Genomic DNA, 27,500 nt, shown 5'->3' on the forward strand with positions numbered 1-27,500 from the left:
AATCTGAAAACAGAAACAATTCCTATCATAGTAGGTGCATTAGGCATGATAAAAAAATATTCAGACAAATACATAACAAAAACACCAGGACTTACAAACACATATAACATACAGAAAATTGCACTACTAGGCACTGCACACATCCTACGCAGAACACTTTCCATACAATAACCATCAGAGCATCACAACAAATCACAGCACATACCCAAGGCACACAGAGCTGTGCTCGGTAGTGAAGTGAAAGCACGCTATAAAAATAAAAATAAAACTACTGAATAATAATAATAATAATAATAATAATAATAATAATAATAATAATAATAATGATAATAATAATAATGATAATAATAATAATAATAATAATAATAATAATTGCCCTGATGCAGTACCAGGCAGTGGCTCTCATGGCTTCTGATCTTAACTGATTGGAAGTGTTATCATGTACATTGTTTTGTCTTGGTATAAAAGATGGGCTACAGCAAATATTCTGCTCAATACCACAGATTTGCTTGTCAGTTGTTTGACCTTAACCAGTTGAGCATGTCCCTTAGTGGCTGACGATATGTGCATCTCTGATCACGAGCAGAAGTAGTGGGGGAGCATCATAGCCATGTGTTGAGAAGGATTCTTTGGGGTTTGAATAATTCACCTCTGGAAACATGGGTGTTTCGTTCAACGTCCTTAAACAACCCTTATTCAGGGACCTTTTGAGCGGGATGGGTTACTCGATCTGAAGAAAATTCTAACTGGGCTCCACCTGCAAGGTCATGTGCTGTTTATCTTGATATGAGATCACCATGTCGCGCACATATGGTTGTGATGCATGTGCCTGGTGTACCCTTATCAGACGGGTAGTCATGATGGGTATACTGGGCTTCGTATATTTTACCCCAGTGTCACTTTGATGGCATGCTCTGCTCACTCACTCAATAATAATAATAATAATAATAATAATAATAATAATAATAATAATAATAATAATAATAATTATAATAATAATAAAAATATTAAAAAATATTCAGACAAATACATAACAAAAACACCAGGACTTACAAATACATATAACATACAGAAAATTGCACTACTAGGCACTGCACACATCCTACGCAGAACACTTTCGATACAATAACCATCAGAGCATCACAACAAATCACAGCACATACCCAAGGCACACAGAGCTGCGCTCGGTAGCGAACTGAAAGCACGCTATAAAAAATAAAACTACTGAATAATAATAATAATAATAATAATAATAATAATAATAATAATAATAATAATAATAATAATAATAATAATAATAATATAATAATAATAATAATAATAATAATAAAGAAATTTAACCTTCATTCTCAGGCTCTCGCTTTACAACATCTACTTTGTAACGGCTTGCAGGACTCTTTGGTGCATTTACTTAACCGTCATTAGATGCCGAATCATTGCTTAGAGTAATGGCACATATATTACTGGTATTTCTTTTATAAACCTTTAAGGAAATGAAAAGCAACGTTTTATACAGCCAGTTCAACCAAAATATATAAAGTACATTATGCCATTCAATTTTGCATTATGAGACTGACGCGCTGCCTGCTGTGTGGCTTAGTGGTTAGGGTGTCAGCATCATGACCGTAAGATTGTGGTTTCGATTCCTGGACCGGGCGACGCGTTGTGTTCTTGAGCAAAACACTTCATTTCACGTTGCTCCAGTCCACTCAGCTGGCAAAAATGAGTAACGCTGCGATGGACTGGCGTCCCATCCAGCTGTGGAACACATACGCCATAGAAACCGGGAAACCGGGCCCATGAGCCTGGCTAGGCTCTAAAAGGGCGCATTTTTTATTGTGCCATTCAGTACGTCATTTTCTACTACCACCCCAATAGCCATCACCAGAGATATAGTTGAATCAGGAAGGTCAGAGCGTATGGCCTTTAATATCATACTTTTTTCATTCTCAATTTATTAAATGTTTGATTTTCTTACATAATATACTATCATTCATAAAACAGGATGTATTACTCACTAAGGAAATGTAATTTATGTATTCCACTCAATGAATGCAGAGTATGGATATGTAAGTGCTATAATATTCACGCACATTATATGCGAACACATATATGTGTGCATGTATGTATGCATGTATATATGTATGTATATATGTACGTATGTATTAATTATGTATGTATGTATATATGTATGTATGTATGTATGTATGTATATATGTACGTATGTATTAATTATGTATGTATGTATATATGTATGTATGTATGTATGTATGTATGTATGTATGTATGTATATATGTATGTATGTATTAATTATGTATGTATTAATTATGTATGTATGTATGTATGCATGTATGTATGTATGAATGTATATATGTATGTATTATGTATATATGTATGTATGCGTGTATGTTCATTTACTTCTCCAGTCGGTTAAATTTAAACCCCTTGAAGTAATGAGGAGTCACTAAGTCATTTTATTAGATTGTATACGTTATGGTACCCGGAAACAAGATTGCTTATTCTTTAGACAACTTTATTTTTCTAAGTTAGTGTACAATCGTGTATAATTACTTAGATATTCATCCACCCAAATTTTTGGGGGTACTGTGAAGACTATATTTCGTTCAGCAGCTCATAATATGATCAAACGACTACTGGATTGTTTCTTATTTTTGTCAGGAAAATGAAAAACATCCGAGAGGGTACCCAAAGTAACCGGAAACGTTCTCTATGGGACAAACCCATTGTAGTTCAGGATTCCGCCGCTAGAAGCCACTGGACGCGACCCTCAGGCATCAGTCCGCCGATCGGCGTCTTCGAGTGAAGATTTTGTACTGCCACGTGATGTGTCTTTGTTTTGCAGTGCTTCTCCCCTGTTCCCCGATTTTTGCTATGACTGAAACGAAGGAACAGCACGCTTCCGTGAAATTCTGTTTTCTGTTGGGAAAAGTAGCCATACTTCAGACAGCTTACAAGGACGCTGTCATGTGCAAAACTCAAGCTTACGAGTACTTTCCACGCCCTAGGAATGGTTACTTGTCGATTGAAGACTAACCTCGTTCAGGACGACCTCATCGACTCCCACCCCGCGAACGAATGAAAACATTATGAAAACTAATGAACAGATCTTGGAGGACCATCACTGAACAATTGATGAACTTGTTGATATGACTGGTGTGTCCTGGAGCTCCTGCCAACGAACTTTGAGCGAGGAATTGTGAATAAAAGAATTACAGCAAAATTAGTGCCTCACATATTCAAGGAAGATTAAAAGCATTCACGACTGAATGCGTGTCGCGAACTGAATGAACAGTCGGAAGTTGATCCGGATCTTTTCTCGAAAGCTATCACTGGTGACGGAAGCTGGTGCTGCGTTAATTTGCAGATGTGGAAAATATGAATTAAAAAACGTCAGAGACGTTAAAAGGCATCACTTTGCAAGAGTTCCAGGACAGCTTCGAATAATGGAAAACGCAGCTGGACCGATGCATTGCCCTCAAATGGAAAATATTTCGAAGGCGATAAAAGTGTAAACGTAAAACTAAGTGAATAAAATAATACTGTAAAATTCCAGTTTCTTTTGGGTAGCCCCTCGTAGTTAATCGAAGCCACATAGATGAGTAAAGAAATCTCTCTCACAGAAATGGAGCGAGAGAGAGAGGGGGGGAAAGAAGGAGAGAGGGGCGAGAAAGGAAAAGAGGGAGAGAGGAGGGAGAGGGAAATAGGGGATTCTGCAAACAATTCATTGTTGGTGCTACTAGATGGAGATCTACATCAAATTATTGTACGGAGCACGAATCAGCGTTAGAGACGGTGAAGTGTCAATTTTAAATTCCATAATAGGTCACGTTCCGTCCACTTTTGGTAACATGAAATATTTTACTTTCGATATTTCTTACATTCGGTGACACTGTTCAACCCTTTGAGGTTAGCGAAAACAAAAGTTACAACGAAACAGTATTTTTGTGCTATTGATATAATACGAAGCGGTGACATCTCAGAAGGTGGGTGTCCCTCAACTCCGGCCTGAAGTGTTTCACCTGGCACGGAAAGCTAACTAATAGTGGTACAAAAAGTCACTATTTATGATCACATATCCAGAAGGACCACTTACGATTAATATATATACATATATATATGTATATATATATTTGGTAGTATATACATTTGTTTGATTCCTGCTGGTTGTTTTCATTTGACCGAAGTTGCTAAAGTTTAGAAAAAACGGATACTTGAAATAAATAGATGAATGGGTAAATATCCAACTTGTTTTATTCCCAATATTTAGTAATTATGTATCGTTTGGCTGTGAGTAAAACTCTGTTTCATTGTGGAAGCCATGAAGAATTGTTTAAAGAGAATAAATAATAATCCCAAAATTTATCTCTTCGTGCATTCAGTCTATTGTAGTTCCATGATCTTTTAATTAAACTTGGTCTCCTTTAGATCATTGATATTTATATCATTGATTACTTTTGAATGCACTAATTATTTTAAGAAAACTGAACAGAAACTGTGTCTTTAGATTTTTCCCCCAAAACATTTCTACTATAGGTGGTTACCATTCGGAATCAAACCTGCGACTCTTTGGAGCTTGCTTTCTTCTTTTTTACGCTGCTTTACTATTCTCCAGTATAAAATTTTATTACCATGTTTAACGTTTATATCTTTTCGTTCAAGTCATACGGCCATCACTTAAGTGAGACTGTCTTACAAAACAACATTCACGAGAAAAGACAATATACCAATCAGAAAAGAACCATAATTTGGTTTCCAAAATTGTATCCATACGAAGTCTTCAAAATAATTATTTCAGCCTCATTTCAGACTAAGTAAATTAATCTTCCAAATCTGATTAATCTAAAATGTTATCATTCACTATTTACAACTGATTTTTTCAAACAAACATGCAGCACTTAAGCTGTTGAATGAGACAGGAGTGAAACATTGATATATTTGCATTTTTGAAGAGTACAAGTAAAACGAACTCATGTTAATCATTAGAAATTTTAGACTTTCATATATTTCCTCTCTGGTGTGTATGGACAATATTTTATCTATATTTGAAATGTAACCAAATTAAATTGCAATCACTAATCATAAAGTGTATTAGGATATGAAATTACTGAATAGGTTTTTATGGTTAATTATTAAATATTATACTTTTATTATATGCCTTGCTAATATTAGTCTGTGTTATATATGATAACACATGAGCTTCTTCTTGAATTGAAAATATGACATATATATATATATATATATATATATATATAATATATATATATATATATATATATATATTCACATATATAAATACTTCTATTTGTATATGTATTATTAATACCATTTAATTTATATGTATATATACGAATATAAATTATATATATACATATACGTATATATATATATGTATGTATATATATATATTATATATATATATATATTCATATATATATATATATATATATATATATATATATATATATATATATATATATATATCCTTATCTTTTATCACCTTGGAGAACGTTTAGTCTTTTGCCGAACCGCTAGGTCCGGGAACGTAAACACACCAACAACAGTCTCATACAAACACGCACGCACTCACACACACGCACACACACATACACACACACACACACACACACACGCACGCACACACACGCACACACACACACACGCACGCACACACACTGACCGCTTTTCCTTTCCGTCTACCAACTCCATTCATAAGGCTTTGGTCAGCTCAAGGTTAGAGTAGAGAACACTTGCTCATGGTGTCACATGTGAAACATGTGGCTGGAAAGCAAAATTCTTACCACACAGTCACGCGTGCGCATATCAAATATTTATATATACGTATAATTGCTAACGGCACTATGATTTTAATTAAGGAATGAAAGCGTTCGCGTTATCCGTTTGTCTTAAGTCTACTGCTTGTATTACCACTCTCGTTATTCAAAAATGATATTTTCTATGAATTTCTCAAAGGCTTTGCACTTTAATGTGAAGGATATTATAACTTTTGTTGTGTCTTGGGAGGGTCATTTTCTTTTTGTGCCTTATAATGTAACACACTCAACGGTAAAATTTCCACTTATTTCTTATTTTTATATTCCTAAACTTATCGTTGCGTCTTGCAACTTTTTTCAGTAGTCTTGACTCTGTCCGTTGAAAAGAGCATTTAAAAGGTTGCAAGATGCAACGAAAATTTTAGAAAATAAAAATAAGAAATTAGTGGAAATTTTACCGGTGAGTGCGTTACATTATAAAGCATAAAAAGAAAATGACTCTCCCCGGACACCACAGAATATGCTTCAACACACGAACTCACATAAAGAATCTTCCAAACCAAATCCCAAAACGAATTATAACTTTTGTCTTGCAGTAATAAAATAACATTCAAAGCAGAATTGAAAGTATGTTTCAGTTTCAATTGGCTGGTAGATTATTTTATATTCTCCATCGTTTATATAACCAACATCTTGACTCGTATTTCTTAAATAAACATTCTTTTAAAGAACGAAGCAGTTTATACTTCTAGTTTAAAATACAAAGGAAGAGAAGGAAATGTCGTCACCGAACAATAACTACCAAAGGCAAACGGTAAGTAAATGTTATAACATTTGCGGACGATAAATGTATGTCTTTTTACTCCGTGCTGAAACTTGTTTCATTTGTATTTTATATTTGAACTAGCAGTATCGCCCGGCGTTGCTCGGGTTTGTAAGGGAAATAACTATATAAGCATTTTTAGAGATGTAAAGTATAAAAGCCATCTCAATATGGCTAACCACAAAGGGGAGGGTGTTACTGTAGCTTTTTACGTTCTGAGATTTAATAATAAATTTTTAGAGAGTTACTTCCCTTATATATGCCAAAAATGCATTAAAAATGGAAAAAATTGATCGTAAATTTTTTTTTAAATCGTAGACTCATCGTAGACGCGCGCTAATACCCAGAAGGGCTCTATATGAATCAGGACTATAAGATACCCGATTTTGGTTAAACTGCACCGCAAAATATGGGAGTAGTTAGGAATCTAAATCGTAGGAGACAGACAGCACACAACCTCACTTTTATATATAAAGATTTGAATAACATGGTTTAACTTGTTCTTAGGAAAATGGTAATTCAACCTGTATCATATACTGTTGATATCTCTTGATGCTTATTAAGGTGGTGAACTTGCAGAATCATTAGCGCGTCGAATTAAATGCTTAGTGGCATTTTGTCTGTCTTTACATTCCGAGTTGAAATTCCGCCGAGGTCGACTTTATCTTTCATCCTTCGGAGGCGATAAAATAGATACCCATTGAGCACTGGGTTACCCCCTCCCTTGAAATTGCTGGCCTTGTGCCAAAATTTGAAACCAGTATTTCTTGATGCTTCAAACCAAGCTCTCGTGGGAAGAAACCACAAAACTGTATTAACAAAATTATGTTGTATGCTTATTATTTTAATTGACAAAGATTCTGATTTAAACAGAATGTATATCATAGCTGTGGAGGCGCAATGGCCCAGTGGTTAGGGCAGCGGACTCGCGGTCGTAGGATGGCAGTTTCGATTCCCAGACCGGGCGTTGTGAGTGTTTATTGAGCGAAAACACCTAAAGCTCTACGAGGCTCCGGCAGGGATGATGGTGATCCCTGCTGTACTCTTTCACCACAACTTTCTCTCACTCTTACTTCCTGTTTCTGTTGTACCTGTATTTCAAAGGGCCGGCCTTGTCACTCTCTGTGTCACGCTGAATATCCCTGAGAACTATGTTAAGGGTACACGTGTCTGTGGAGTGCTCAGCCACTTACAAGTTAATTTCACGAGCAGGCTGTTCCGTTGATCGGATCAACCGGAACCCTCGTCGTCGTAACCGACGGAGTGCTTCCTATATCACAACTCCCCACCCAGCATAAAGCCACTTAAATCGAAGGGATATGATTTATATATTACTCAGGTTGTGTGAAAGGTGAAATTTATTTGGCAGAATTTAGAGCCTGAACACATGCTATACATAGCCTCACGTTTCATTATCTCGATACAACTTTACGAATCTTCATCCTTAACCAGTGTAACTTGTCTTATTCCATGTACTCTATTCAAACAATAAATATTCCTTATATAGATAAGAAAACTTATATCCTAGGGGAAAACTAATATCCTAAGGGAAATACTTTTCTTCTCAACACTTTTGATATGATTTCAAATTAGAATTAGACTCAGGCCTTGGGTTGTATTTAAACTCTCGAAAATGTTGCACTGGTGTTTACTTAGGTTTGCTACCCTGAAACTAATTTAGGCACACGAGTAGCGAGGGGCAATACAAGACGTGTACATTTATTTTTAATATGGTCCTGTCCATCAGAACGTGAAAGGCATTCACTGCAGGCTTTTGTCTCGGCTAAAAAAATTCTCTGTAGTATTTGTTTGTAAAAACACTTCGACCCTTGCTTCAAGTAATACGACAGCCTATCAGACATAGTGTTTTGGCATGATTCTGCCTCTTCGGTGACAGACACCGTTTTGGTCATTTGGAGATAAACCGAAACTTTTTTTGTTGTATCTAGGAAACAGCAAATGTACTATTTGCTGAGGTATGCTGACGTTTGTCACGCCAGAATTAATTTAGTAGCAACACGTGAAGTAGAAAGTAACAGTGTAAAGACTTGGCCTTTCCTAATAAATACATCTGTCAATGAATACTAAGCATTGTTGTCTTCAACATAGTGATTCTCCAAACTATACATTAATACAAATTAAAAGCTGAGTATATAGTTGAAATATGCTAGAGATGGATCAAAAGTTGGAAAATTAGGATGTAAGTTTTGTGTGTCGCTAAGGTCAGTGCTGGACCAAATTTCACGGATGTTTACGTAGAGCTTTGTCGAGATTCTTTAATAGATTTCATACTATGGACTCGCTAAGAAGTTTGTATGATCTAGATTTAGCTGTTAACCAATATTGATACCCAACAATAAACTCGCGCAAAAATCAATAACAAAAATCAGATTCGTATTCTTCTATATAATTCTTATTTTCTAGGCTGGCTTCGCAGTACTGCTTTTTATTGTCATGTGGGTATCTATGACCACAGGACATGTAGCACTAATCTCATTGTTGCACCTTCATAAATTTGAAGAAATATCCTCGTCTACTTGGTAAGTAACGAATGAAAATGCTTTATATTTTTTCAAGAATATTTACTATACTATTACTATATCCTGGATAAGATTGTATTGTCTTATGAACAATAGTTTGTTATATTTGGTTTAGAAGATAGAAAGAAAATGGAGGCAGAAACATCACGACATAGTTGTTGTATTATCCAGAACAGACAGCGAGGATTATTTCCATTCTCTCATTCTTCTTTTCTCACATCCCTCTTCACCTTTCCGCCTGGGGTCCAGACTTTCGAAACCTGTGAAGGTTGCCCGAACTGTACAGAAGAGATCCGATTGCGTAGAGACTGGTCAAATTGCGAGGAAGCTGTCCTGACGGTGTAAGGACATCAAAAAGAAATTTTATTGTACCTTCTTATAAGGTTTCATAACGAACCGATTTTCTCCCACTTGCCGTAAGATGACGTACCAAACACATGGACGTTCAAGGTGTGACATGAATATTACATACCACAATTTTTCGGGTGGACACAGAATGTGGTTACTCTTTCACAATTTGCAAAATACTGGAAAATACAGAAATTTTCATTGGTATTGTTGTTTCACTTCTCAGAAAGTTCTGTCTTGTTTGTTCTGGTAGATTCTGTGAGAACGGACAGCAGCTTGCAGTCGGAGGTCTCACAGGTTCTCTTTCCGTACGTTATAAAATTTGATACTTAGTTGTTTCTTCTCGTGGGAGACATGTAACATCTAAGTACTAATCTCAAAATCCTAGCTGTCCCCAGCAGAGCAGTTTGGGGGCTTACTCTGCTTTCATACCAATTCCGTTTTCTTTGATATATTTCCTTACACCTATTGAAATGACAGACACTCTCCTCTTAGTCCACATTCTTGCAATTTCGTCTTTTAGTAATCGGTACTTTTCAATCTCGTCTCGTTCTTTGTCCCTTATGTGTGCATCTTCAGGTATTGCAATATCTATGATCTTGGTTCCCTTTTTTCCTTTATCTACCACAACAATATCTGGTTTCCGATCCTCGATTAGGGAGTCACATCGGATTGTAAAATCCCACAGTATCTTATATTCTTTGTTCTAAGTGACTCTTTCTGGTTCATGTTCGTACCATTTCTATTCTCTGTTCAGGCCGTACTTTACACATAGCCTCCAGTGGACGAACTTAGCCATGTTATCGTCCTTTTGTAGTGTTTTGGGGCTAGCTTGATACACTCACTCACAATACGTGAGATTGTTTCGTTTCTGCTGTCACAGGGGCGATTCGCTATTCTTATCTATTTGGAACTTGGTGTAATTAGTTCTCAGAGCTTGTTCCTAGGCTCTGCACATCAGTGCCTCAGTGCATCCTTTCAGATCACTTTCAGATCTTGACTTCTCTTTCGATTTCTCTGAGTTGTTATTCATGTGGTAGTTTCATTTCCCAATTGTTTACGTTTTTTTTTCATCTTGTTTCCTAGATGTTTGTGGGTGCATCGTGTTTCCGTGCCCTGTTCATGCCGTACTTTTCACGTAGCCTCCAGTGAACGTACTAACAACATTAATTTCCTACTCCTTCTCCTCGTCATCACCATCATTAATATCATCGTCATCATCACCACCACCACCACCACCACCACCACCACCACCACCACCGCCGCCACCGCTGCCGCTGCCGTCGCCGCCGCTACCACCCCTACCACTATCAAACTGTCTTCACCACTGCTCCACGTTAACAGCTTCAACTCCCAAGCCGCCGCCACGACATCGCTTTCATCATCCTCAACATTGTCATCCTTACCCAATATCATTACCATCACCATAACAGCTCCACCAACACCACCACTATTCATATCACCACCACCCTCTAAAGGGAATGTTAATCCCGGAATTCTGATATTCTATCAAAACTAGTTTTCGTGTATCTACTTAGTTTTTAGTCTCTAAATATCGCTTAAAGGATTAAGCGAAAACAGAAAAGTAGAGATTAACTGATCAGAAAGACAGTTGTCCACAATAAACCACATGTAGCAGTCCTCCATTATTAACTAACGTTTAACATTAAATGTTGACCCCTTTCGGTAATTCATGGATTACACTCTTCTGTATAGTGTCACATTAATGGAGTAAAAGAAGTGAGTTACGAAATTGAAAATTGCATCCTTTTAAACTGAAATATTGTTGATGAAAGGAAACAGGTTTTTTTTTTCATTTTGTAAGAAAACTAATTAATGTTATATTCTTTCTGTTACAGGTACATCTGTGTTTGTATTGTGCTGGAAATTCCACACTTGTTTAACATAGCTCACTGCGTGTGGGGTACCTCCTTCATTTGTGTCAAGAAATGGACAAAATGGCCGACTGTGTCACATCTTTCCACGGTATTTAATACATCAACATACGGATAAATATTTAAGTGATATTTAATGATAAGAATGAAAAAATCTACAGAGTGTTGCATAAAATTGCTTTCTTTCTTTTTTTTCTTTTTGCGGCACCGACTTTGTCTAATGTTCCTTTCAACGTTTTAATGGTTGGTAAAATGAATTCCAGTCAAGCCCTACGTTAATTAAATTAACCTACCTCTACCCTAAAAATTCATTGTGTTGAGTCACAGACAGGAAATTGATTTTTTGTACGATACTACTCCAAGGCAAAATTTTCCTCATACAGGACCCAATATCGAATTAATATTGGGCTGCCTGATAATTTCAAGTTTCTTACCATTTATTTCAATCCTTATTTTTAACAAGTCGGTTGATAATAAGTTCTTCGTTCACAAGAAGTCGAATGTATTTGACAACCCAATAGTTAATTATGGAAGCATTGTTTTCTATATTTACTAATTTTCTTATGCGAATGAGATACCATTTTTATGATAGCAATATATTTATAGAGTTGTTATCTGCACGCATGCACGCGCATATACATATACAGTTGTATATGACTGATTTATAACACTAGTAATTCTCACATGTCATTTAAGATTTCAAGTGTTGATTACATTAAACTATTATTAACCAACTGTTTTAGTAATCGATTTTTTTGTGTATGTTTTAGTCAAGAGGGAAAGCAGAGCTTAAGATCCTTTACAAGGCTTTCAAGACTTGTGAATTGGAGCAAGGAGAGTGTCCTTGAACCAGTAACTTAGTCTGAATTCTTATAACAGAACAGACCCGCTTATTGTATCCAAGATACCAGAGAATTATGTTAAACTAAGCAACGGGTTAAATCTATAACTATTGTGGGCCATAGTGGAATTTAACTCTGAATGTAAAAAGCTACACAATATACTGCAAGGCTTCTGCACCGAGATTTTGTTGACCCTAGAACAAATACCACTTTAACGACTCGCTTCCAATATTTGATACATGTCATAAAATATATTTGATACATGTCATATTTACAAGCATTAGTTCCTAACGTAGATGGTGTCAATGTACAAATTTCCATTTTTCTCTTGTACAAAGTGAAATGCTTTATTCTGTCAGACGGTTATATATTATTTACACTACATCGTTAAACAAAAATTTTACCACACAGTCCACCCTATTTAATACATAAAAATGTTTTCAATTTTCCTTACTGAGTCTCCATTAGCCTTTGCAGGCACTCCACTACTAACGAGATGGTGTTAGTGTTGTGCTTAAACTGTTGCAGGTCAACATAGGCATGAGCAGGAGGAAGATTCCAGAGGGTTGATATTTTGGAGAGGAAACAACCAGGTGTAGCAGTTAGAGCGTGACAGGGAGTGAGGCGGACATAACAAGGGTGACCAGAAATGGAGAGACAATTGGAGCGAGAGCGTCTGAGTGAATGTGATACGAGAGCCACTAATTTCGAGAAACAAGAGTTCTTATCGTCACGATAGAAAAAGGGAGAGGTGGGAGAGAGTAGACCAGTGGATCAGGCATTTTATTCAGTTTTATTTTCTTTAATACCAAAGAGTCTGGTGGCTCTTCTCTGGAGGCGCAATGGCCCAGTGGTTAGGGCAGCGGACTCGCGGTCGTAGGATCGCGGTTTCGATTCCCAAACCGGGCGTTGTGAGTGTTTATTGAGCGAAAACACCTAAAGCTCCACGAGGCTCCGGCAGGGGATGGTGGTGATCCCTGCTGTACTCTTTCACCACAACTTTCTCTCACTCTTCCTTCCTGTTTCTGTTGTACCTGTATTTCAAAGGGCCGGCCTTGTCACTCTCTGTGTCACGCTGAATATCCCCGAGAACTACGTTAAGGGTACACGTGTCTGTGGAGTGCTCAGCCACTTACACGCTAATTTCACGAGCAGGCTGTTCCGTTGATTCGGATCAACCAGAACCCTCGTCGTCGTAACCGACGGAGTGCTTCAAGAAGAAGAAGTGGCTCTTCTCTGGATGCGGATGCAGTCCAGAATTTATGCATACCTATTAGTGATATTGTCGCTGATGTGAGAGCGGTATTCAGTGCCGGGCCTCTCTGAAACCTTCTGCAGTGCCGGCAACTGTTAAGGTCTGAAATATTTTCTGACCAGAAAGAGAAGGATCATTCTTTTAAATGCAATCCTAAGTTTAGAATCTAATTTCATCAGTGATTCTCAGTGATAGCGAGGATAATAGAATTCAGAATGACTTCTCACTCATATTTAGCAGAAGCGTTGTGCGATCGTGTTTCCTTGATATGTGTAGTGCTGTGAAAAGTGACAAGATTGGTATGCTCCCTCAAACACACACACACACACACACACACACACACACACACACACACACTTGCGGATATCCTCAAAGTCTCCGTTCGTGTAATCGATGCTGGTTTAACTTACGGCGTTTAAGTTGCACGTTAGAGAACAAAGAAAAGAACATATTGTCTGCATAAGAGTGGGTTACTGGATGTTGTGGAAAATAGGTCAATGATACGTAGAAGCAAGACATTTGAGGACAAAACCGAACCATAAGTCACACCAGAACTTATCGACGATGGAGCAGAAGGAACACCTACTATACCTGTCATGATACTGTAAGCCGATAGGAAACTTCTGACACAAAAAATGAGAGACCGGTAGGGCCTGAAATCGAGAAACTTTTTAATTAGTGTGCTAACATAGATTAAGGCTTGGTTAATGTTTGGGGCAACCAACGTTCCTTTTATCGAACTTCCCCAAATGAGAGCCTTCTGGTAAATAACATATGAGATTCGTAGGTCTCTAGTGAATGTTGGTCACCATGGACAGGTTTAGGATGAAGTATTACGTCATTTGTTTCCATTACTTTAGAATATATTCTTTATATAGAATGTGTGAAAAATCTCAATGACACGGCTTTTGCTGCAGCAAAACACAAATTAAATAAGCGATTATTTTTCAGTCGGAAATCAAAAGTGTGCTTTGGGTTCGATTTGCCAAGAATTTAGTCGCTTTGTCTGAGACGTCTATAGTTCAATATATTGACACATGACATTTTCATTTTAAGAGTCAGTTGTCAATTTCGACCTGTTTACATAACATTGCGAACAATTTCCGTTCTGCATTTCTTTTTATGAATTATCATTGCTGCTATTGCAGGGTATTCTGGCCAGTTTGCTGGAAGTAGCCTGTTTGAGTGTACTCTTCATAGAGTTCGCTCCACTTTTTCCCGCCCATATATTGCTATTGTTGTCTGGATCAGTGTACTCTGTGCCTGCCATAAACGAATATATTAAACAAAGAAGAATAACGAATGTAAGTATTTAGCTATTTTCTCTAACATTTCTTTTTTATGTTTGAACGAAATATGGAAATGGTTTTATCGGGGGAGAGACGGGATTTGGTCGGAAAATAATCAAACATGTAACTAGAAAAGATAACATGTTTCGGTTATCTGCGAGTGTTTTTTTTGCCCATAATGATAATCTATGAATACTGAGCTCTCTAAAACTACACCTAATCATGCTAAGGCCTCAAATGTTATGCCTACAGAGCACTTGACAATTTCCAGCAGCACCACTCCTACCTGGACCTAAACTATCCACAACAAACTTATAAGACATAACAAAAATACACAAAACAGTACTCTCTAAATCATAACAGATGGTACTGGACCATACCTAATGACCAATTACTCATTGAAATAAAACTACAAAACACTAAATACCAAGATATGCAAGCGATATTGCTTGTTGCTCACAATGCCTGTCCCCATAGGGAAAACTACCTCCAGATAAACATATACTTATACAACACTGCAGTTATTACTACAATAACATAAGAATAAAACTATTTCTCCCATTCATCTGAATGGGAGAAATACACTCCAGATACAACACACACTCAATTATCATCGATAGCTACTCTGACCCGCAATACTCTGCAGGAATGCATATTACCAGCAATAAGGGTTGAGGTACACCTTACCCACTTCGCCTATATTCAGCACCGGATACAAGTGTATAGAAATAGCTTGAACAACGGAAAGTGCGCAATTCACTCAGGAATACACTCCATATGATAGAGTGTGTAGTATGGTCCCCAGTTCAGTGGAAACATTGTTCAAGAGGGAAACGAGCCTGTAGGTTGGGCCTCGTCTATCGATCGACTGTGGCGCACCATAGAACTGCTCAATTCAGACTAACTTGGGAACAAATCAACAACAACACTATATATTTGATTTATGTTTGATGGGATCTCAGTGCTGAGTTGCAATCCTTCAGTAATCCCAGAGAAGACAAAAACATAACTGCCACAGAATATTTTAGCTTGAATCACAGCACGAATTTTTATATTAGGGTCCAAACAGGTTATAGTTTCGAAATGCCACTTAATTCAGTACCTGCAAGCCAACAGACTCTACGTAGTCGCTTAACTTGCTAGAAATAACATTCACATCTCCCACAAATAACAGTCCACAGTTTTAAATAAATAAGGGAATAAATGGTAATACAAAAGAATGGGTGGTTTCTGCTATTATACCATCGATCCCGTGTCTGCTCAATCAAAGGTGACTTTGAGTTAAAAAGCAATAATATCGGATCTAATGCCATCACCGCAACTATTATCATAGGGTTTTTCAATTTTATAATTTTACACTTGTTAAATGAATGTATTCAAAATATTCTCTAACAGTAATTTGTTTCAAACTTTTATCCTTTGTGCATTTTAAATATTAATCAATGTTTCTGCTATAATAATATTAATCAAATGAAATCCAATGCCGGTATATATACTTCAATTTTTCTTTTTCAGAAAACAAAATTGCTTGAAGACGAATGTATTAACAATGGTGGTTTTAAAGTGTCCCCATCTCCCGATCATCTAAAGACCAAAGTTCCTTTAAAACCTGCCATATTTTGTTTGAGTATTTTGATACCATTAATTATATCTGGAATCCTTTTTACCTGGTCTCCATACAAACTTCATCTCCTACATGTTTTTCTCTTACCTATTATCCTCCTTCTATTATCCATTTTATGGACACCAAAAGTACAAGTGGATTTTTATCGTTCCTCGGATGGTCGAATGGATAGCCGCCGAAAAACCTCAATGATGTATGCAATTGTGAAAACAATCGCAGTTCCTTTTTGCATTTCAATTGTCCTCCTGACACGTTTTAAAGACCTGCGATCGTTATATTTTATTGATTTTATTTCTGATGGATTTCACCAGCTCTCCTATTTCCACGTGTATATCCTTGTGATCCTAATTTCTTTAGCCGGCATGTTTGTTGTCTTAACTGGACTTCTTTGTGCAAAGGTAACAGAAAAATTAGATTTATTCATTTTAAAGCTAATATCATAAATTTGATATTAGGTGAGATATTCATAACAAAAAAGCCGTTCGATTCACTTCAACATTTAAGTTTAATTTGTCAGAATATTTTCGTCGCTATAAGACCGCGACCTGTTCACTGACAAAAATGCAGCACGGATTTTTGTCATAACTAAAATAATTCCAAGAACTCTATTGTTAGCATAGTTTGTATCGTATGAGAATGCAATTGTCTTTGGAAGAAATATTCCATCGTCCGCCCTCGTTTTATCTTTAGTCTGGATACCACCGTTATTTTTCTGTGAAGTGATTCTCTTGCAACCCATGAGCAGCCAGCGAGCAATTTTCTCCGAGATTGATTGATCTCATTAAAACTAAGTCGGGGTTGTTTACAGTTTAAATACATTCTATTATATCGTTTTAGCATTAAATACATTCTATTATATAATTTTAGCATCAAATATAGTTGTAGCATTATATAGTTTTAGAATTAAATACATCGAAAGCCTATAGTGAGATTATGACACACCATAATTCTTTGTGTACCAGGGACATTTTCCGATTAGTATTATATGAAGAATATTGATCCTCAGTTCCAATTTTATATTGTTTGTACAGTTGTTAATACAATCTTTTGCGTTGAAAAATAAAGAAGTTGACAAACTCAGTATGTCGACAACACTTTATGGAATTCAGAATACATTGCTATTGCCCAAAATGCCCTTTAGAACAATTTGTGCAATACTGGAGTGGTTTTAGTCATCCAATTATGACAATATTCTAAGCACGACAATCAGAACTACCTTTTCTCTCAGTTAATTTTGCCGAGGTATTAAATTAAATACTTGGACGTTTCCAGCTGATGGCTATAAAAGTTATTGGCTGATAGGATCTCGAGCAAATGGACTTTTGCCTCGAAGGTGATAAAACGGCGGCATTCCAGACTCACTTTAAATTATGTAGTGGGAGATTACGAGATCTAGTTGCTTATTATCATCTAAAGTGATTTCTCGATAGACAAATAAGTGTAACTATATCCTGAAGCTGTTTATCGAATATTTGAATTCAGATTTCAATGTTCAATTAGATTTCACAAAATCTTCATTAGATTTCATACAATACTTGACCGTATTTGTCAAGTTAGTTGTGTGAAATAACTTAATATCTCTAACATTATGGTCCTAATTGTAGAAATTACTGCCACAAGTTTTAATCGTGCTTCTAGTATTCACCATCTGTATTCTCTCTTTTACATAGATGGGACTCACTACGACAGGTATGCTAATTCCATCAATGATGTCAATGCCGACGGTTATTGGAATCAACTTATTACAATGTTTATCAGTTGAGGAAGATTATTGCAACGACTATAATCTTTGGATTATTGTATCATCCATTCTTGCGGCATTAGTTTGGTTTTTGCCATTATTAATCTACGGAGCAACGTTTACGCGACCAAGCGACATCTTGCTGAAACCATTCCAAGAATCCTTTCTACAATTTAGTTGGATTCCCCTTTTCCTTGACCAGTATTTAATTCTTAATTATTACCCTGATGGTTTTGGCTGCTCTCAACAGTCTGAGATCTTTGGCGACCTCAATACAGCGAAGTGCAAAAGTAAAGTATTTATCTGTACCACTATGTATAATGAGAAAGAAAGTGAAATGAAAAGACTTTTACATAGTTTGTATAACGTAGCAAAATCACCAAATCTGCAATATGTTTACAAGGAAGCTCACATTTTTATGGATAACGGTTCAAAAGATAATTGCCTTACCAAGAACTCGATGACACTTATTTCGTTGATTAAATCCCTTGATAGTATAAGACTGAACTCTTTAAAAACGTATCTCACTCCATATGGTGTTCAAATGAACTGGACTTTAACAAATGATTTCCAGTTTTATGTACACTTCAAGGATTGTCAGAAGTTTAAGGCAAAGAAACGCTGGAGTCAAGTGATGTATATGAATTATATTTTGAACTATAGATGTAAAATTTTAGATTTCAGGCAAGATGCCAGGCAAACCTTTCATACGATGGAAAGTGTGCCAGAATATTTGTTAGGTGATATAAAATGCTCAGCTGATCGACTGCATAGTGGCTCGTTGAAACAAGATGAGACAAACAGAAAAATATCAGAAAATGAAAATTATACTGGGAAATCAATAAGAAATAAAAAGAGACAGTCAAATCCCTCTTCCGTTTTAAAGATGGAACTCGGAAAGTTACAATGTCTGTTAAAATCGAACTATAATGTTCAATATGAGAACATTGATGCCTCTTCTTGCAAACAAAAGATGCATTCGGAATATTCAAAGGCACCAATCATTCAGACCGTATCGAATGTTTTAGAATTATTAAATAAAAGGCAATATTCCAGATACATGACGGTAAATTCTGAGTTACCCTTTCAGATTACAAATGAAGAATCTTCAAGTGAAGAATCAGGGATTCAGTCAATAGCTAATGCAATATCGGTAGACAGTTCGGAATTCTCTCCGGGAATTACATCTGAAGATGATATAATAGATGCTTCTGGAAATGAAGATGAAAGCACAGATGTGTCCTCATCGAACGATGATCACACAGTCATAAATAAGGAACCAGTAAATAGTTGTATAGAAAAGAATAATTCTGATCCTTTAACACTTCAGGTAAAGAACACAAGACAAATCATATCCCAGACTGACAGAACATCATCTGTTAGCAAAACCGTTTCCTTTCCAATAATGTCCCCATTAGTGACATGTCCTGATAAATCTGCGCCAGTCCCATCTACTAACTGCTTCAGCCCCATTTATAACTATAGTTTTGACTTAACGCCAAAACATTTCATGATTGAAAAACCATTTTGGAATAGAAAGATGCAATATGATATGAAACATTGCAGTAAAAGCACCAAACCAACAGAAAACAAAAGAAATTCTCTGAATTCTTCGACAGAGCCAATATCATCAATTTCAAAACCGTCTCCAAGAATGCTTCCGATTTCTTATAAAGCTGCTTCAGAAATCTCACAGCACAAATCATCGTTGAATTCCAGTTATTTTGATGACTATACTTACATACTTGCCACGGACGCTGATATGGAATTTGACGACAAGAGTCTTGCTCGACTCATTGACCTTTGCAATCGTGATAAAAATATAGGAGGCGCTTGTGGTAGAACCTCGCCAATAGGACACTGCAATACTCCGGTGGTCTGGTACCAAAAGTTTGAATATGCTAAAGGTATATCAGTGACTAAACTCACTTCTCTTTCCCGCGTTCACATGCATTCAAGTATAGGAACACATACACACGTACACACTCATCAGACATAAATATATCTGATGAGATGGATGTGTCCCACGCGTTCCAGAAACTTTAGGTCACGAGGAGCTATGGCAAGCTGTTATTATACATGGCACACACACACACACATACATACACACAGCTAAACCAAGAGATTCAGTAGATTAATTCTCTTGTTAATTCATGAATTAATTTTTCATCATCTACTATAAACACACAAATGTCTTCCCTTTAGGAGGTGGAACTGGACCAAAGTCTAAAATATTTTATTAATTAGCATAAGATTATGAGTAACAATGTTATGACTTTCCTTAGTTTAAAATTTATATTTTACTATATTAGTCTTGCATAATCTGAATAATAGATCCATTTTTGTCAGAAAGGTCACTTACAATTAATTTAACGATGTATAATTCTAATGTTGCAATGGATGCATCTATAAGTAATTAGCAAAGTATTTAACAGAGAAAGTCACAGTCGGTTCACTTAATTCAAAACAATATGGTCCAGTCAGAGCAATCGATTCAACCGAGTACAAGAAATTAAATGGGCCGTTAGATATCCCATTACGGGTACTGCCAAACTGTCAATATTACAGTCTACATAAGGCAGCGAGCTGGTAGAATCGTTAGCACGCTGTGAAAAATGCTTAGCAGCATTTCGTCCGTCTTTACGTTCTGAGATCAAATTCCGCCGAGGTCGGTTTTGCCTTTCATCCTTTCGGGGTCGATAGAATAAGTACCAGTTGAGCACTGGGGACAATGTTATCGAATTGCTCTCTTTCCCGGCGTTGCTGGCCTTGTGTCAAAATTTGAAATTAATATTAGTCTCTACCTAACTGTAAGTAGGTTCTATTCCTTCTGCAAGGAAAGTTACTTGAAATACTCGTGGCACTCCGTCGGTTGCGACGACGAGGATTCCAGTTGATCCGATCAACGAAACAGCCTGCTCGTGAAATAAAACGTGCAAGTGGCTGAGTACTCCAAAGACACGTGTACATTTAATGTAGTTCTCAGGGAGATTCAGCGTGACACAGAGAGTGACAAAACTGGCTCTTTGAAATACAGGTACAACAGAAACAAGAAGAAAAGTGAGTAAAAGTTGTTATGAAAGAGTACAGCAAGGTTCGCCACTACTCCCTGCCGGAGACTCGTGGAGCTTTCGGTGTTTTCGTTCAATAAACACTCACAACGCCCGGTCTGGGAGTCGAAACCGCAATCCTACGACCGCGAGTCCGTTGCCCAAACCACTGGGCCATTACGCCTCCACGCTACTTGAAATAGATGGGAGCTCTATCGAGACAGAAGATTAGTTTTTATTTGTTGAATGGCTCCGAAATTCAAACAAAAACATTCCTTCTCTATGGACCTGCAAACGCCCTTACATCATCACCATTCCACATGTAGCCACATGTAGCCAAACACTATACTGTGTATAAATAAACTCCCTGTTTTGCAACTAAGACAACACATCTTTATATATAAAACTGTAGTTGTGTGTGTGTGTCTGTCTACTCCGATTTAGATTCCTAACTACTCCCACATTTTGCGGTGCAGTTTAACCAAAAGCGGGTATCTTATAGTCGTGATTCATATCGAGCCCTTCTGGGTATTAGCGCGCGTCTACGATGAGTCTACGATTTAAAAAAAAATTACCATCATTTTTCCGCATTTTTAATCCATTTTTGTTCGGTTTATATAAGGGAAGTAACTCTCTAAAAATGCTTATATAGTTATTTCCCTTAAAAACCCAAGCAACGCCGGGCGATACTGCTAGTATAACATAAAATAATGACAAACGATAAGATTAACTTTTTGACTGATTAACATTTAATTTTCGGTTTTTAGATTTCTGGATGATCAAGAGCTCGCAAAATGTCATCGGCTGCGTCATGTGTTGTCCGGGTTGTTTCAGTTTGTATCGCGCCACAGCAATACAAGATGTCATGGATACGTATTGTGAACCAATTCAGTCGGAGTTTGACGTATTTGTCAAAGACCATGGTAAAATTCAAATACTACATGCAATTAAGAATTCCTTTGTTTTGTTTTCTGTTTTGATATCTCATGCTCATCAAATACGAATTACGTTATATATAGTGGTTATATTGATATTATAAGATTATAGTAGAGGATTAGATCAGACTCATGATGTGTAATAGTTGTGCATAGAATATGTGTGCGTGTGAAGGAAAGTCGATTTGATATACAACTTTAATAATACTCAACTGTGAAAACAATTCATCACTGAATGGAAACTTATGAATTAGTAAGGGAGGAATTACAACTGTGTTTCGTGGTCTGCTACCACAACAGCTCCTTTATAGGATCCAGTTAGCTCAAGACATCATCAGGAGAAACCACGTCCGGTTTCGGTCCCTACTCCTCTACCGTTTTGACGTAGCGGGGCCCCCACTTTCGGAGGTGTCTTCAGCTCTGGAGTTGGATGCATGTCTTCTTTCTTCTGTTCCCTGGCCTCTTCGATGTATCGTCAGCGAGTGTCAGCCGGTGACTGACTGACTTGTCAAATTTTTCCCTTTAGATACCTGCCGCTAAGCTCCAGCAGGCAGCCACAGCAAGTTGTCACGTGACACTGTCTCACTTTAACTGACTAGTGAAGGCGCGCAGTCTTAGCATGCAGTAACTAGCATGCAGGGAAATGAAATGGCGGTTGCAAATTACAATACGGGTTCTCGCTTAGTAAGTTACACGAATTTTATTCTAGATTGTATTGCACTCATTTAAGTAATAACTTTGTTTTGTTGATTAGTTTTCTATCTACTTCCACTGAGCAGACTTATTATCAAAACCGTTCCGGCCATGCCAACCAGTCATTTTCTAGCACATTATATATTTAAGGATTCATTATCTAACGGTGAACTTTTTACAATATGGTATGATTTAAGAAAGATTTAACTTTCTTAAATCAAGCTACCATACTCAGATATGCACAGTTACTAATATGTCAAAGACGTTGAATTCCATAACTGCCAATTCTCACTCGGAATAGCGTGTTGAGTCTCAGTAAAAGAAAACATTTGGCTATATTCACAAAATATCCCACAAAACATTTTCAGTTCTATGTATATTATTTATATTCTCAGGAATTATTCTATTAGTATTAATCAGAATAATTGTTTTCTGGATAATCGATTTATTTTCTATATTTGATCTTTTGGTAGAGGCTTGCCGAATGTTAGGTATGCATTATCTACTATAGAAATTTTATTTTACATCATTTAGCTTTATTTCTACACTTAAAAATTCAGTTTTGGTAACCTATTGAAACTACTATAATTACTTTGCATTGTAGAGGCACATGGCCTAGTGGTTAGAGCAGCAGACTCGGGGTCGAGAGATCGCGAGTTCGAATCTCAGACCGGGTGGTGTGTGTGTTTATGAGTGAAACACCTAAGCTCCACGCGGCTCTGGCAGAAGGTAATGGCGAACTTCTGCTGACTCTTTCGCCACAGCTTTCTCTCACACTTTCCTCTTGCATCTAGCAGCTCACTTGCGATGGACCGGCGTCCCGTCCAGGTGGGGAACTTATACGTCAAGGAAACCGGGAAACCGGCCCTTATGAGCCAGGCAAATCTCGAGAAGGGACAACACAAACTACTTTGCATAACTCTTTACAATTATCAACATAACTGATATTTTTTTACACTTTGGAAAGTTTAAAGCAACAATCTTAATTGCAAATTTTCAATATTTATTAGGGAATATTGTAGCTAAATGTAATTAAAATATGTGAAGTCCTATAAACAAATTATCTGTTAATATATTCTTTGTTTGCAGGTGAAGATCGCTGGTTATGTACCTTAATGATGTTAAAAGGCTGGAAGCTAGAATATTCGTCATATTCACACAACTCAACATTCTGTCCTGATACTTTTCTTGAATTTCTTAAACAGAGAAAGCGCTGGGTTCTCTCAGAAATGTCAAATTTAATTCTCGTTTTTGGCAACATCAGACGACTGACGCAAAATAATTCAACCTTCACTTTAATTTATATCATTTATATCCTGCAGATGTTTCTGTTAGTGATGTTATCACCAGGAACGACCGTTGTTGTTCTCACGATCTCTTTGGATATCCTCTTCGGTTTGTCATGTCTATACACGACACCATTTTGCATTGGTAGTTTAATACTTTATTCTGTAATATGTTCCACAAGATCAATAGAAGCCCAGTCAGCGGTGACTTCAGCAATTACCATTTTCCTTGGAGGCATTGTGCTCTCTGTTAGCGTTGGTTACATGAAATTCTTTGTGGTTGATACAATTGATGGTAAGTCTGCAATGCATGTTTTCTTATTTCGCTTATTTTCCTAGTAAATGCTATCAAACCAGAAATAAGCTTCCGCCGAACCGAGTCTTGGATGTAGTTCTGATTACCAGTTTTATTTTATTTTGTTTATGTCCTTAATGCTTTTAGAAAATGAATAAGTATCATAAAATATCCCTTAAATCTGGAGAATTGAATTCAGTTGAGCACTTGAAATGGTGCGTTGTATGACTACTTAATCAGAGAAACCCATAAATAGGTGATAGCATTATTGACGTCAATGAATTCAAATATCTTAGAAAAGTGGCCACGAAGTCGATTCTCGTCACATTCTCCTGGGTTTGGACTCAGAGTTGCAATGAAACGAAGCTCTTGTGAGTTATACGATAGCTTTGTTTCCAACACTATTTAATTGTTCATCTATTAGAAGGCATAAACTTTAGACGCAAATGAAATATTTAGGGATAAAACTTAAAAAATCGTGAAGTATATTTGCCACCTAAATGTGGCTAACCCATAAGGGTTGATGCTACTGTAGCTTGTAGCCCCAAGAAGGCATCTCCTCCAGCTGGCTATTGTCACACTCTGTGCCCTATCAATATTTGCAAAGCTTGACGTGATACTCCCGGACCCAAGTTTCTGGGTATTGACCCGTCATCAACGCGTGACAATCACCGGTTGGCGATGGGAAGTGGTTCTCAATGCAAATATTTATACTTTTTCCAGTGACGAAAAGTCACTGATCTCGATGTTTTATCGAAATTTATATAACAGTATATTCAGGAATCATAAAGACTACACCCTCAAATCATGAAAGATTTCAAACAGTCAAGATTGAAAGGATTTGGTCGAGTGATTAGTATCAGTGGAAAATATATCATGTCAAAGAGCTTGCTTCTTACTGCTCCTCAAGTTCGCCATTCTATAGAACAATTCACAGAGGCATGTGATGGGGATGATGAGTTTTGTTGCCACGAGGAAGAATGTGCATCTCGATATTTTTAGTGTCATGTGACACTATTATTTTAGCAGAGAAAATATTATAGCAGAGAAAATATTTTAGCAGAGAAAATATCTTTAAAAATCCTCAAGAGTAATATAACTTCAAAAATGTGATACTATTTCTTGAAGAAGGATAAGGTTTTATATTTCATCGCTTCGATAACGTAATGCTTTCAACATAAATGCTTTTCACATATCGCTTCGACTATTAATGCTTTTGACATAAAAAGAACGTCTTTCAAACAAGAATATGTATGACGGATCATGAGTCAATGATGTTTTGCTAGACCTTGTAATCATGGAATTATTCAGAAAACAGGAAGTTAATTCAAATTTGAACTACACAAGACAAAAATCGATTCATTAAGAAAGTATAATTGAGATATACAAGTTTGTGCAAATGCAAACTTGCTGCACAAATGACTTGCAGATGTTTCCAAGTCAAACAACATGAATTAATATTTGAGTATTCAGCATAAATTTTAAAATACAATTACAAGACAATACTGCATAGAAGTAAAACAAGATTATAAATAAAGATTGTAGATTTTTCTTTCAAAGCAAATAACACCAAACATACTCTGATCACATCATCTACAAAACCTAGATCCACTTGAATACTGACATTTCCCTTCAAAACACAGTTTCGTGTCCCCTATGGATCTCACATGTCCCCTATTAGACTGATCATTGCTCATCTAGGTTTAATTTGTAATATTAATGAGTTTCCTACACGGCAAATTGTTTAAATTTGAAATAACTGTTTGGTCCAGACACACTGCTATAGACTGAAGTACTGAGTGTTAAATGGGTTTTCAGCTGATATCTTACAAATTATTGACCAGTCATATCGCAATAGTAATTTTGAGTTACTGAGGAGCCTCTTTGTGGTCTCTTAGACTGCTAGAAATAGAAGTTAAATTCTCACAAAACTCTTTAACAGTTCAAAAAATGCTTTATTGCATCATGAGATAAACTGGTAAACAACCTCATAAGACGGTATAGTTATAGCTTGATGTCTTCAACCAGTGTTCACCCGGAGCTAAATAACGAAAGCAATCCTAATAATAAAATAAAATCCGAGATGATCTTCGAGCACCTCCTTGATTTTGGCTATCAGCTCAGCATGGGTGTTGAAGGCAGAGGACAGGTGTCTTTCGAAACTGCCCCCACCCCACCCCTGACTCAGCAATCTATGGGATTACAACCGGGAGAGTCAGGGAAACGCTTCTGCAACCACATCTGACTCTTACCCGGCTATGGCAAGGAAATTAATCCTGCTGCTATACATCTGGCCTTCCAGCAGCGATCCTCTCCAGACGGAGTTCGACCACAATCTCCAGCAGCTTCACATAGCGGTCTGAATTGAGCTTAAGGTCTTGTTCGAAGATACAGGGACGGAATCTGGCGTTCGGACGCGGTCAGAACGCCTGCTGTGTCCCTTTCTACAGACCAGGGCTTTGTAGTCTCCGTTGAAGCTGTCTATGTCATGTCATACAGACTTTACAGTGTTTATAGAGCATTGAGCAGCAGTCATGATCTAGGTATTTTGATACCCTGCGCGAATCATCATCATACAGGTAACTCGTTTCCAATATTCCAGTGGCTTCCATTCCTCCTTGTAAGCTAACTTTTTCTCAGCTTCAACTTTAATCTTTATGCTTTGCAATGCCGCTGGCTGTTCCCCATTACATCAAGTTGTGCCTGAAAAAAGCGTCAAATTTAGACCGAATACCTTGTTTTTCAATCATTAATAAACGTAGTAATAAACAATTTAACAAGAGTATATGTCATGTTATAAAATTTCCATGCTCTGATTTTATTGGCCAGATCTTCAGGACGGACAGCTTCAGTTCAAACAATACTATTTAATTTTACTACTGATGACTGCTGTTTTATACGCTGCTTTAATACACCCCAAAGAAGCCTGGACTCTCATTCATGGTCTCACCTTTTTGGTTGTTTTCCCGGCAATGTACATTTTACTGCCATTCTATGCCGTTTCTAATATTGTGGATCAACGATGGGGAACACGTGAAAGTGTAAGTGATATTTCATATCTTTATCTTCGCTATCGTTACTGAACTGTTTC

The 27,500-nt window shown here is 36.9% G+C and overlaps 1 protein-coding gene across 1 annotated transcript in view; it reads left to right on the plus strand.

Annotated features, from left to right (window-relative positions):
- Window positions 1-4,166: 4,166 nt before the first annotated feature.
- The window catches only part of LOC118765021, a 28,357-nt gene continuing 5,023 nt past the window's right edge, over window positions 4,167-27,500 (plus strand). The window contains exons 1-10 of the mRNA XM_036506270.1: window positions 4,167-4,254; window positions 6,523-6,607; window positions 9,041-9,156; window positions 11,364-11,490; window positions 14,645-14,800; window positions 16,301-16,807; window positions 18,080-20,057; window positions 21,968-22,123; window positions 23,918-24,409; window positions 27,239-27,450. Of these exons, the coding sequence (XP_036362163.1) occupies window positions 6,572-6,607; window positions 9,041-9,156; window positions 11,364-11,490; window positions 14,645-14,800; window positions 16,301-16,807; window positions 18,080-20,057; window positions 21,968-22,123; window positions 23,918-24,409; window positions 27,239-27,450 (3,780 nt within the window). The 5' untranslated portion in view covers window positions 4,167-4,254; window positions 6,523-6,571. The remainder of the gene's footprint in view (window positions 4,255-6,522; window positions 6,608-9,040; window positions 9,157-11,363; window positions 11,491-14,644; window positions 14,801-16,300; window positions 16,808-18,079; window positions 20,058-21,967; window positions 22,124-23,917; window positions 24,410-27,238; window positions 27,451-27,500) is intronic.

This window comes from Octopus sinensis, linkage group LG10, assembly GCF_006345805.1.
Source record: "Octopus sinensis linkage group LG10, ASM634580v1, whole genome shotgun sequence".
NCBI lineage: Eukaryota > Metazoa > Mollusca > Cephalopoda > Octopoda > Octopodidae > Octopus > Octopus sinensis.